General features: G+C 38.9%; 1 protein-coding gene across 1 annotated transcript in view; it reads right to left on the reverse strand.

Moving 5' to 3' along the window:
• The window catches only part of PRKCI (protein kinase C iota), an 80297-nt gene that overhangs the window by 56318 nt on the left and 9446 nt on the right, over window positions 1-14533 (reverse strand). The window contains exon 2 of the mRNA XM_007464732.1: window positions 8199-8320. Within this exon, the coding sequence (XP_007464794.1) occupies window positions 8199-8320 (122 nt within the window). The remainder of the gene's footprint in view (window positions 1-8198; window positions 8321-14533) is intronic.

Below are 14533 nucleotides of genomic sequence, written 5' to 3' on the forward strand. Positions count from 1 at the left end.
GCCTGGGCCCCCCAGCGGGAGAGGCCAAAACAGGGAGAGGCCCGTGTAAAAAAAAAAAAAAAAAAAAAAAAAAAAAAAAAAAGTGCTGAATAATGCCACTGATATAAATTTAAAAGCACATAAAGGGAATTCCCTAGCAGTCCAGTGGTTAGGACTCAGTGCTTTCACTGCAGTGGGCCCAGGGGTCAATCCCTGGTCAGGGAACTAAAATCCCTCAACCCACATAGCATGGCCAAAATACTAAAATAAAATAAATAAAAGCACATAAAAACACTATACTTTGTCATGTATACATATAAAAAGTGACAGATTAGTGGTTGCTTAGGGGTTGAGGGATAGGAGTGCGAAGACAGTTTAGACTATAAACTTATTCTATGGTAGTAGTTGACTCTTACAGAGGGAAGGAAGACAATGCAATTGGAGACGGGGTTGCCAACAAGAAGGACAGAACTTGGCGGACACCAGAGCATGTTTGACAGCATGTCTGAGAGCCCTGGTGCCCTGCTAGACTCCTATGGTCTCTCTTGCTCCACCTCTCAACAAATCCCCACCTCACCACTGCAAGGGGTTTCTCCCAGGTGGGCCCCAGTCTGATCCTTTTGCCTTTCAGGCATCACCACAGCCTGATATATAAATGGTAGCAGCCAGAATTTACTAGGCAGAATGTCTGGGGCATGGAGCTGGGGCAGAGGCCAGAGCTAAGAGAAGTGCTTGGGGACTTCTTAAAGTTAGCTATCTTCTCGTGGGGTCCTCCACCCCCTGGGAGTACAGGAAGACTTTCCAGGGACTACCAGGCATAGAGAGTTTTTTAAAGGTATCCATTTCCTCAACTTCCATATAAACTCCTTTCTAAAAGCCATCTGCCTGAGAACATGCCTGGAGTGCAGTACCCCATCTCATCTCCTCAAATTTTTCTTTTCCTGTTTCACTAAAAAAAAAAAAGCATATATACCTACCATATGATCCAGCCATTCCACCTGTAAGTATTTACCCAAGAGAAAAGGAAATATATATTCATACAAAGACTTGTATGTGATTGCCATAGCACCTTTATTTATAATAGCCCCAAGCTAGAAACAAACTCAATGTCCATCAACAGATGAACAGATAAACAAATTGTGGTACATCCACATGATGCAATACCACTCAGCAAAAAAAAAAAGAACTACTGATACACACAAAACATATATCAATAATTATGCTGAGTGAAAGAAGCCAGACCAAAAATGCAAACTAATCTATAGGGACAGAAAGCAGATCAGTAAGTTGCCTGGAATAGAGGAGCAGGAGTGAGGAATTGCAAGGCAGACGGAAACATTAAGGGGTAATAGATATGTTCTCTACCTTGCTTGTGGTGATGGTTTCCTGGGTGTCAAACTTCATCAAATAGTATACTTACAATATGCACAGTTTATTGTATGTTAATTATACCTCAATAAAGCTATTTTTAGAGGAGAAGTAAAGATACGGAAAAGCTAAAAGAATTCATTACCAGCAAACCTCCACTACAGAAATGTTAAAGGAAGTTCTCCTAGCAGAAGGAAAATACCAGTTACAAAACAAGATCTGCTCAGAGGTACTGGGATTTTCTTTCTTATTGATGTTGATTTTCATTTTTGAATTTTCAGGTTTGGAGCCACGATACTGCTATCTAAATAACTGAAGTTACACTGAATATACATTCAGTCCAAAAGTTGTCACTCACTGTTTTTTCTGACATGATTCCCGCTATCAGTGCATAGTGCTGGGGATTAAAAAAAAGTATGAAGAATGATTTACTATTTTAGCTCTTAACATACCAGCTAAAATTACACCAGACTGAAGATGTTTGGAAAACATCACATCAGAGAAATATGTTTCTTGCCATCCTAAGTATGGTTTTGTTGCATCTTGGCACTCTATTTTTCCCCCCATGATCAAATCAGATTTATAATGCAAGTCAGGAAGAAGCCTAACCTCCCAGAATCCAGAAACACTCCATGCTCTTTATGTCAAAGAAAGTTCATACTCATTTGAAATTTCCATGAAACTCACCTACTAGAGTCAACAGGACATGAATTAAAGAACTATATCCAAATAATACCCTCTCCGACTCTGCAAGTCACCTACATTTTCAACTGTTTCCCTCACATAGTCCTTTACAGGGTGTAAAAAAAAAAGGAATTCACAAATGCTATTGGTAAAAGTATAACAAGGGGTACAATATTTTTGGAGGTCAATTTGGTACCACCTATCATCAAGGACACATTCCAGTGCAGGGAATTTACAAATAATATAGTACAAGTGTCCCCAAAATATATGCACAAAGATATTCCCTGCACCAGTATTTTTGACAAACTGCAAACTATCCAAATATCTATCAAAAGGGGATTAGTTAAGGGCTTCCCTGGTGGCGCAGTGGTTGAGAGTCCGCCTGCCGATGCAGGGGACACGGGTTCGTGCCCCGGTCCGGGAAGATCCCACATGCCGCAGAGCGGCTGAGCCCGTGAGCCATGGCCACTGAGCCTGCGCGTCCGGAGCCTGTGCTCCGCAACGGGAGAGGCCACAGCAGTGAGAGGCCCACGTACCGCAAAAAAAAAAAAAAAAAAGGGGGGGGGATTAGTTAAGTAAGTTATGGTACAACATTGTTATATAATACTACATAGCCTTTAAGAGGAATGAGATAAATCTACATGCACTGATATGAGGAATATCCTGGTCGTCCAGTGGTTAGGACTCTGCGCTCTCACTGCTGAGAGCCTGGGTTCAATCCCTGGTGAGGGAACTAAGATCCCACAAGCCACATGGTGTGGCCAAAAAAAAACACGGATATGACAAGCTATCTACAAGATGGTAAGGGAAAAAACAGGTTAAATAACAGCTTGTATAATATTAGTATATTTGTAAGACAGAAAAAAATTGTTACCCTATCCCTTCTAGTTGTATATTCACAGAAAGAGATACCATAAATTCGTTCATGGCAGCTATTTCTGGGGGTCTGAAGATCTCCAGAGACACTTTTCCCTTCAAAAAAAATCAATATTTTTGTGAAAAAGCATGCATTATTCTCAATAAAAACTTTAACAAGAAACAAAATATCCAAAGGCTAGTGACAGAAATTACTAGTGTCTAGTAAAAGAGAAGTGACACAGTTAAATTTAAACCGGGTATTCAGACGCTGAATAAATTAGAATTTATAGAATTAGAAATTTAGAAAATACTCAATATTAGATGTAATATTTTTAAAGCACATCCTTAAGGAAAAACAATCACACTTATATAGGGAACTAAAAACTCACATTTATCATGCCCTGACCCACACTCTCACTGCATATGAGAACCAGCACATGATTGTTACAAAATACTATTCATTCTAAAATGTTTAGTTAGATTAAGCAAACCAGTTTTTCCACATGCACATCAAAACCAATCAGTAAAACTAGTTTTGAACACAAAGAAGAACGGTTGTCATAAATCTGTGTAAAGAAATGAAGTATGATCTTTATTTGCTCTGATATAAAATCCTACAATTAAATGTTTAGCTTCTAGAACAATGTTTCTCATAAACCAGAGAAATCAAATTATAGTCCTGTCTTCCACTGATCCTAGAGAAAATTTCTTCTCCATATAAGCATGCCCCAATGCCTACATGGCTAAAAATAAAGATGAAAAATTACAACTGAAAAATAATTGCAAGGAACTCAAAAATAATTACTACCAGCTCTGTAAGCCTAAAATTAAGAAAAGACTGGTATCAGAATTCACCAGTGTAAAAAGGATCACATGGGAATCAACAGACCTTAATGAAAAGTTTAACCTTCACTTGAATGAGGCAAAGGCTACAGTTTTATAGTTTTCCCAGAAAATTAGGACACTTAATAGCTATTTAGAGAGAAAGAACTATGAGTTACACCTTTTTCACTTCACAGTTATGCCCGATAATTGTGTGGTATTTCTGAACAACTATTTTATCAACTGTATCATGATCATCAAAAGCTACAAAAGCAAACCCTCTTTTCTCCACTCTGCCTGCCTTCCATGGTTGAAAGACCAACTTCTATGGTTTCAATCCTGCCATACTTTTCAAAGTAGTCTCTCATATTCTTCTGTATCTTCTTTAATACCACCAACAAAAAGTTTCTTCACTTTCGGAAGGGCAGCAAGTTTTACAGAATCCTCTCTAGAAACAGCTCTCTTTGGTTCCACCAAACACCCATCAACCTCGGTAGTCCTGCACTCATTGCTGCATCCACCTCTTCAACGCTAGAGTAATTCACAAAACTAGACGTCCTGGGAAGTTTTGTTTGGCGGTCTCTCATCACTGCACAATCCGTAAGTGTGCCCCATTTCTCAAAATGTTCTCTTAAACAATAATCTGTAGTTTCAACGTTCAGACCTCCAATAAACAGTTTTCTCAACAGCGCTGGTTCCTTTGGATCATGGCCCTCCTCCTCGTGGCAGCAGGCTGGGAGTGACCTGGTGGTGGTTTTACCGCCGTTCTGAGACCAGACTCACCTCTTCCAACTCCAGTTCAATATGGGACCGCCAGAACGAGGCCTCCCTATCCTTTCAATTTAGTGAATTACTGCTCTTCCCCACACACCGTGTTCTTCATACCTCTGTGCCTTTTTATATATTATTCTTTCTTTCTGGTCCTCCCCTCACCTACTCCACTTCAAAAACTTTTACTCTGTTATACGGTTAGTTCAAACTTTGCAAATATTTCAGGCATAAGCAGATGCTCCTCTTTCTTTTGTATTGAGGCCCCTATGCATTTAGGTTCAACTGTCACATTTGTTTTTCACATGTCCATCTCCCTGTGGAGTTTGAGGATAGAAAGTATCTATCCTCAACACACACATATCCAATAAATGTTTTCTGAATCAAGTTTTTGCCACCACCTTTGAAATAATGGTTGTCACAATCACTTTTACACTTTTTCTAAAACATTTTCTTTAAAGAATATTTTCTGTAAAGTACTGTCAAATTATTGAAAGTAATCTCTTAAAATTTAAGGCAACATATATTCAAAATTAAACTAAAATGTAACACTATTTAATGAGATGTTTACCTTATTGCTGGAAAAAAGTCACATTAATTTCACTATATTTAAGGGTAAAAAGGGCAAAACAAAGTTGTACTCTTTGATACTCAAATACTTGAAGGAAAATAAGAATGGCATCAAATTTCCAATATACCTTTCCCTCCTTAAGTTAATTAGGACTTTTATTATGTTTTAAAAACAGGGCTTCCCTGGTGGCACACTGGTAGAGAATCCGCCTGCCAATGTAGGGGGCACAGGTTCGAGCCCTAGTCCGGGAAGATCACACATGCCATGGAGCAACCTGTGCCACAACTACTGATCCTGCACTCTAGAGCCCGTGAGCCACAACTACTGAGCCCACGTACCACAACTACTGAAGCCCTCATGCCTAGAGCCTGTGCTCTGCAATGAGAGAAGCCACTGCAATGAGAAGCCTGCGCACCACAACAAAGGGTAGTCCCCGCTCACCTCAACTAGAGAAAGCCTGCGTGCAGCAACAAAGGCCCAATGCAGCCAAAAATAAATAAATAAATTAATTTTTTAAAAAGACAAAATGGTACCTTAAATCAAAAGCTTTTGACAAAATTCAACACCCATTTATGATAAAAGCCCTCCAGAAAGTGGGCACAGAGAGAACCTACCTCAACATAATAAAGGCCATATATGACAAACCCACAGGAAACATAATTCACAATAGTGAAAAACTGAAAGCGTTTCCTCTAAGATCAGGAAGAAGACAAGGATATCCACTCTTGCCACTATCATTCAACATAGTTTTAGAAGTCCTAGCCACGGCAATCAGAGGAGAAAAAGAAATAAAAGGAATCCAAACTGGAAAAGAAGTAAAACTGTCACTGCTTACAGATGACATGATACTATACATAGATAATCCTAACGATGCCACCAGAAAACTACTAGAGCTAATCAATGACTCTGGTAAAGTTGCTTGACATAAAATTAATGCACAGAAATCTCTTGCATTCTTATACACTAACAATGAAAGATCAGAAAGAGAAATTAAGGAAACAATCCCATTCACCATTGCAACAAAAAGAATAAAATACCTAGGAATAAACCTACCTAAGGAGGTAAAAGACTTGTACTCAGAAAACTATAAGACACTGATGAAAGAAATCAAAGATGACACAAACAGTTGGAGAGATATACCATGTTCTTGGATTGGAAGAATCAACATTGTGAAAATGACTATACTACCCAAAGCAATCTACAGATTCAATGTAATCTCTAGTGGTATTTTTTACAGAAACAGAACAAAAAATCTTAAAATTTGTATGAAGACACAAAAGACCCTGAATACCCAATGTAATCTTGAGGGAAAAAAACAGAGCTGGAGGAATCAGACTCCCTGACTTCAGACTATACTACAAAGCTACAGTAATCAAGACAATATGGTACTGGCACAAAAACAGAAATATAGATCCATGGAACAGAATAGAAAACCCAGAAATAAACCCATGCACTTATGGTCAACTAATCTACAACAAAGAAGGCAAGGATATGCAATGGAGAAAAGACAGCCTCTTCAATAAGTGGTGTTGGGAACACTGGGCAGCTACATGTAAAAGAATGAAATTAGAACACTCCCTAACAGCATACACTAAAATGAACTCAAATAGATTAAAGACCTAACTGTAAGACCAGACACTATAAAACTCTTAGAGGAAAACATAAGAAGAACACCCTTTGACATAAATCACAGCAAGATCTTTTTTGACCCACCTCCTAGAGTAATGGAAATAAAAACAAAAATAAACAAATGGGACCTAATGAAACGTAAAAGCTTTGCACAGCAAAGGAAACTATAAACAAGACGAAAAGACAACTCTCAGAATGGGAGAAAATATTTGCAAATGAATCAATGGACAACAGATTAATCTCCAAAATATATATACAGCTCATGCAGCTCAATATTAAAAAAACAAGCAACCCAATCCAAAAATGGGCAGAAGACCTAAACAGACATTTCTCCAAAGAAGACATACAGATGGCCAAGAGGCACATGAAAAGCTGCTCAACATCACTAATTATTAGAGAAATGCAGATAAAAACTACAAGGAGGTATCACCTCACTCCAGTTAGAATGGGCATCATCAGAAAATCTACAAACAACAAAAGCTGGAGAGGATGTGGAGAAAAGGGAATCCTCTTGCACTGTTGGTGGGAATGTAAATTGATACAGCCACTACAGAGAACAGTATGGAGGTTCCTTAAAAACTAAAAGTAGAATTACCATATGATCCAGCAATCCCACTACTGGGCATATACCCAGAAAAAAACATAATTCAAGAAGATACATGTACCATAATGTTCATTGCAGCACTATTTACAATAGCCAGGTCATGGAAGCAACCTAAATGCCCATCGACAGACGAATGGATAAAGAAGATGTGGTACAAATATACAATGGAATATTACTCAGCCATAAAAAGAAACGAAATTGGGTCATTTGTAGAGACGTGGATGGACCTAGAGACTGTCATACAGAGTGAAGTAAGTCAGAAAGAAAAACAAATATCGTATATTCACGCATATATGTGGAATCTAGAAAAATGGTACAGATGAACTGGTTTGCAGGGCAGAAATAGAGACACAGATGTAGAGAACAAACATATGGACACCAAGGGGGTAAAGCGGGTGGGTGGGGGATGAAATGGGAGACTGGGATTGACATATATACACTAATATGTATAATACAGATAACTAATAAAAAAATATCAAACAGAAGGAGAGCAAAAAAAAAAAGTACACAGTCTTCCTCCCTTAAGTGCTACCAGTATACTTTGCATTTAAGTTGCTTACGTGCAGTCTTGAGCAATAGATTCTAAAAGCTACTTTTTTTTTTTTTGCAGTACGCGGGCCTCTCCCTGTTGTGGCCTCTCCCGTTGTGGAGCACAGGCTCCGGACGCGCAGGCTCAGCGGCCATGGCTCACGGGCCCAGCCGCTCCGCGGCATGTGGGATCCTCCCGGACCGGGGCACGAACCCGTTTCCCCTGCATCGGCAGGCGGACTCTCAACCACTGCGCCACCAGGGAAGCCCAAAGCTACAAAATTTTGATTGATTGAAATTAAATATAGCTTTATTGTTAAAAAAAAATTACAAAATGGTATCTTAAATCAAATGCTCACACAGACAGCTGTCTCTTTATTCACTCACCTTCTTCATCTATCCATTTCATGGTGAAAAGCTGTTCGGTGTCAAAAGAACACATGTCTCGAACCTCATTACAAAGGCCCTCAAAGGAGATTGAAGGTTCAAAATGTGTTATCATGATATCCCTGAAAAAGAAAAGAAGTTTTAAGTTAGACAATAACTAAGACTAATAATGCTCTACATATTACTGAATGCCTGACCATTTGACAGACTTCAGTTATTTTGTGTGTGCACCAGCCTGTGCCGCTTCCAGTAAACTATCTCTGTAAAAAATAAAATACCAATATTGAATAATGCTTGAAGATAAAAATAGTGATTTTGTGAGAAACCTTAATTCAATCTCCCCATCTCATTCAGGAAGCCCACCCTAACTGCTCTAACAGATAGTAGTTCCACTTTTGCTTTAATGTTCGTTATCAGAAGCTCACTCTTTTGTGAGGCATTCCACTACACAAACAGCTCTATTACTGACAAACTCTGCATTATACTTAACTGAAATCTCTTTCAATCTCTAGTCCCAGATCTCCCCTCCCCCAAAAGTTTACCTTCATCCAAGAGATAGCCCTTCAAAAATTTGACAAAGGTCTGTCACGTCCTCTTCCTCAGCCCTGACTTCCATGGATTAATCACCCAGATTAACAACTACATTTGCCAAAATTCATTTTAAAATAGGATTCATAAATTTAAGGTAGACACCAAAAAAAATGAAGGAATTGACATAAACATGTGTTTATTTTATTTTTTTTTACATGTGTTTATTTTTATATTACTGTTGGATAAGTCATAGTACTTAAATAAATCCACCTAGCAGCTATTCACGAGACTTAAAAACATAACAAAATGTTCTAGAACAGAAGCCTGGGTTTTCCTCCAGGGAGCCATAAGAAGGCTCCCTGTGATCTAATCTCCATGTCGTAGCCAGCCACAGTCATCCTTTCAAACGTAAGTCAAACAAACCGAATGACTCTTAATTTAACACACATATAGTGACCTCTGTCATAAGGGTTTTACAAAATTAATGTAGTTCATGTCTTTCCTTTGTTTTAAACTCTCCAAATGTCTTTCCCCAAAGTAAAGGGAAATCCAAAGTCTCTAGCAGGGTCTACAAGGCCCTGTGTGAATGGCCCTAGCTGCCCCTCTGACCTACCTCTTCTATCACTGGACAGATAAACCAATGTTTATAGTCTACCATCTACCCCAGCTAGAATGTAAGCTTGATTAAAATAGGAATTTTGTTCATTATATTCCTAGTGGCCAATGCAGTGTCTAGCACAGAATGGGTATTCGATAAATATTTGTTGAAGAAAGGAAGGAAATGACACTGTGTTAGGGACTGTGCAAGCACACGTGTAGTTGGAACGTAGAACAGAGTAAGAAATAAGGTCTTAAAAATTTTAGACATGTGCAAAAAAGTTAGAACTGCAGTCTTTAGGGGCTTTAAGCAGAAAGCCACACATAGAAACGGAATGGCCTTTTCTTGATAATCATTCTCTTTCTAAGCATCTCATGGTTTTCTACCCCTGCCTCTTGGAACCCTCTTGCCTTAGCTTTCATAACAGTCTGCTTCCCTGGCTCCCTCTCTACTATTCTGAACACTTATTAAGTCTCCTCTATCTCCAATCACAAGACATTCTTCACAACCTCTCTCATATTCATTGTCTCTCTCTTTCGGAAACCTAATTCACATTCAATGTTTTAACTATTATCTCTACGTAAGGGTCTCCTAAATCGGTAATTCCAACTCTCTCTGTGGTATTTAAGACTCTTGATAAGCTTGTTCCAAGCTTGTTCCAATTTCTATTCTCAATGTGATCGCACCATTCCCGACACAAACTCTTTATTACGGACATCTGTTTACTCAAACCACCACACATAAGACCTTGATGATCCAAGTTTTAATTCTGACCTGTCCTCAGTTTAAGGAGGGAGGTGGGGATCTTTCTTTAACATCAACCTTCTTTCTTCAACATCAACTTTTTTCTTCAATATCAACGTCCATTAAAACTTTTTCGACTGCATAAGCCTGATGGTCTATACTTCTAAACCTGTCCAACAGGTATCTTATGTTCCAATTTTTGTTATTCAACTAATTATATACACACATCCTTAGCTAGATTATAAACAGCTGGAAGATAAACATTCTTCACTTTTTAATATATTCACACAACTATTTATATCATAGGGACTCAAATATTTCTTAACTGAATGCAGAAGCAGTATTTTCCAGGAGAAACCCAACTTCTAAGAAGTGCACTCTTGACAAGGAAATATGACTGTTTATGTTTCCTTAGCCTATAACCATGTACAGAATATTTAGCATGTTTCAGGTGTTTGAACAAACATCTTATATGATCTTCATAATAACTGTCAAACTAGACCTACTAATCCTGTTTTACAGATTTAAAAAGCTTAGCACAGGGGAATATTTGCCAGAGTCTCACAGTTAGGAAACAGAATGCAAATTCAAATCCACATCTCCTAATGACACTCGTGGTGGATGCTGTGATCTGACCTGCCGGCTCTCCACCCCACCTCCAGAATCCCCCATTAGCAATGGAGCATTTGTCATCCCAGCTACCGGGAGTGCTACCGGTAGACATCCCCAGTCTTCAGCCTCCTTCAGAGATGTGACTGCTTGCCTATAGTCAAATCCCCTTCCTGGTCAGCCTACAACCAACAGCCAATTCAATATGGGGGTATAAAGGTCCCAGACGTGACTCAGGGAAGCTCTGAAGTGTCAACTCATCTTCAGAACTCCCTGGAGGGTCAACTAAGACTTCTGTAGGGACTTCAGGGCATCTTGATTTTTTCCTACCTAAGCTTGCTTCTCTCCTTCTCTTCCATAGCTGTCAACCCCAAAAGCACTCCTGAAAAACCACCTGCATGCTAATCGGCAACACCACCTCTCACAGCAGCATCCACCCAACCCACAGCTATCATTAGATGTTATTTTGTGACAAAAGCATAATGGATACAGTCAGTCGATTTCAGTTTTAAGAGTTTGGTTAGGGACTTCCCTGGTGGTGCAGTGGATAAGAATCCGCCTACCAATGCAGGGGACACAGGTTCAATCCTTGGTCCGGGAAGATCCTACGTGCCACGGAGCAACTGAGCCCATGCACCACAACTACTGAGCCCGTGAGCCACAACTACTGAAGCCCGCTAGCCACAACTACTGAAGCCCACGTGCCTAGAACCCAGGCTCCGCAAAAAGAGAAGCCACCACAACAAAGGGTAGCCCCTGCTCGCCACAACTAGAGAAAGCCCGTGCACAGCAACAAAGGCCCAATGCAGACAAAAAATAATAATAAATTAATTAATTAAAAAAAAGAAAGAGTTTGGCTAATAAAAACTGTAACCCTTGTTTCCGAGATTAAATGGGTCTACTTTAGTGTATGAAGCTAGTTAATTTTTTTTTATTCTTCAGAGAAAATACGCTGCCAGCATATATAAATTATACATATTTTACAGTCTGTCTCCCCCAACTAAACATAAAATCCATGCGAGCAGGCATTTTGTTTTGCTCACTGCTGCATCACTAATATCTGAAGCAGCGTCTGGCTCGGAATGGATTTTCAATTAATATATGTTGAGCGAATGGAGGTGTCATATTTTGGTCTCTAAAAAAAGCATGAGGAAATGTGAAATAAAAAGCATTCCAGGGCTTCCCTGGTGGCGCAGGGGTTGAGTCTGCCTGCTGATGCAGAGGACACGGGGTCGTGCCCCGGTCCGGAAGATCCCACATGCCGCGGAGCGGCTAGGCGCGTGAGCCGTGGCCGCTGAGCCTGCGCGTCCGGAGCCTGTGCTCCGCAACGGGAGCAGCCACGGCAGTGAAAGGCCCGCGTACCACGAAGGAAAAAAAAAAAAAGCATTCCACAAGGGAGGAATGACATATACGAGGCAGCCATAGTATAATGGTTAAGACCATGAGAGCTAAAGCCAGTATGCTTGGGTTTGAATCCAGGTTCTATCACTTACCAGCTGTATAACCTTAGGTGATTTATTTAACTTCTCTGTTGGTTCAATTTCCTCATCTATAAAATGAGAATAATATTATCTCCTATGATATTATAAGGATTTAATGGATTAAGTGAATTCATGTTTAAAATACTTATAGCATACTATAAGCATATAGCATATAGCATATAGCATACTCTAAATGTGTTCAATAAATTTTAAAACATTATTAATTCATATAACACTTTAAATAGAAGTGGACCCTTATTAGATAAAAATAATCCAACCTTCTAAAAAATACACAGAAAAACAAAACAAAACAAAACAAAAACAGATGCTTCTGGTTTAATATGGTGGAGGGAACAAACAGCTATAACCTTTCATCCTAAGGGTCCAGTGAAATGACAGAAAACTGAAATGACAAGTTTATCAAAGTCTTAGAACACGAAAACAGCAGCAGCAGCAGACCAAAAAGTATGAGAAAATCCTAGATGACTGAAAACAGATGGGATAAAATTTATGGAGAAAACATACCAGCCCCAAAACTAAAGTTAACAGAAACCCTTAAAAGAAGTTTTACTGACTCAAGATTACTTTTCCTTCTCTAAGCATCTAAACACACTTCTTGGCTTTTCAAGTGCATCACACTTACATAAGAATTCATTATAAATGCTTTTTAAAATTACTTTTAAAATATAGGAGTTAAAGAACAGAATAATGTTATAAACCTTTACAATATAAAAATTACCAAGAAAAATCAAGATGTAGAGAAAGCAAAAGGAAGTGTAAATTCAAAAATGTCTCTTTCGGGCTTCCCTGGTGGCGCAGTGGTTGAGAGTCCACCTGCCAATGCAGGGGACACGGGTTCGTGCCCCGGTCCGGGAAGATCCCACATGCCATGAAGCGGCTGGGCCCGCGGGCCATGGCCGCGGAGCCTGCACATCCGGTGCTCCGCAACGGGAGAGGCCACAACAGTGAGAGGCCCGCCTACTGCAAAAACAAAAATGTCTCTTTCTTAGTGGAGAGTCAATATATTTAAAACTAATAATTAAATGTAAAAGCAGGGAACAAGAAAAAAACAAATAACTTGAAACTTAAAAATAGTCAAAGGACTTGAACAGACACTTCTCCAAAGAAGATATACAAATGGCCAACAAGCTTAGCAAAAAGATATTCAGGGAGATGCAAGAGGGAAGAGATATGGGGATAGATGTATATGTATAACTGATTCACTTTGTTGTAAAGCAGAAACTAACACACCATTGTAAAGCCGTTATACTCCAATAAAGATGTTAAAAAAAAAAGATGTTCATCATCACTAATTATTAGAGAAATGTAAATCAAAACTATAATGATACAGCAGAAATTAACACAACATTGTAAATGAACTATACGCCAATTAAAAAAAACCATAATGAAATGTCACCTTACATCCATTAGGATGGCTAGTATGAAAAAAACAGAACGAGAATAATCAAAGATATGGAGAAATTAGCACCTTGTGCTCTGTTGGTGGGAATGTAAAATGGTACAGCAGCTATAGAAAACAGTATGGATGCTCCTCAAAAAAATTAAAAATAGTATTTCCATATGATCCAGCAATTCCACTTCTGGGTACCTATATCCAAAAGAACTGAAAGCAGGGAATCCAAAAGATATTTGTACATTCACATTCATAGCAGCATTATTCACAATAGCCAAAAGGTGGAGGCAACCCAAGTGTCCACTGACGGATGAATACATAAACTAAATGTGATAAATAAATACAAAGAAATATTACTCAGCATTAAAAAGAAAGGAAATTCTGACACATGCTACAATATGAATGAAGCTTGAAGACATTATGTCAAATGAAATAAGCCAGCCACAAAAAGACAAACGCTGTATGACTCCATTTATATGAAGTATCTAGAGTAGTCAAATTCATAGAAACAGAAAATAGAATAGTAGTTGCCAGGGGCTGGGGGTTGGAGGAGAATGGGAGAGTCGTTAGTATGTAGTTTCAGTTTTGCAAAATGAAAATGTTCTGGAGATTGGTCACATAACAATGTGAATATAGTTAACACTGCTCAACTGTACACTTAAAGATGGTTAAGATAGTCAACTAAAATTTTTTTTACCACAATTATAAATAAAAAAGAAAAGCGGGAGGAGGTATATTATTTAAGTTATAAATGTAACCACAAGAAAAACTAAAAATAGTCAGGAGAGGAGGCAATGAAGAAGTGCTAAATTCCTCATCTTCCATACTGATCAACAGATATAATAAAAGAAGGCAGATTTTTTTTTTTTTTTTTTCCGGTACACGGGCCTCTCACTGTTGTGGCCTCTCCCGTTGCGGAGCACAGGCTCCGGACGCGCAGGCTCAGCGGCCATGGCTC

Source organism: Lipotes vexillifer, unplaced genomic scaffold (assembly GCF_000442215.2).
Source record: "Lipotes vexillifer unplaced genomic scaffold, Lipotes_vexillifer_v1.1 scaffold37, whole genome shotgun sequence".
Lineage (NCBI taxonomy): Eukaryota > Metazoa > Chordata > Mammalia > Artiodactyla > Lipotidae > Lipotes > Lipotes vexillifer.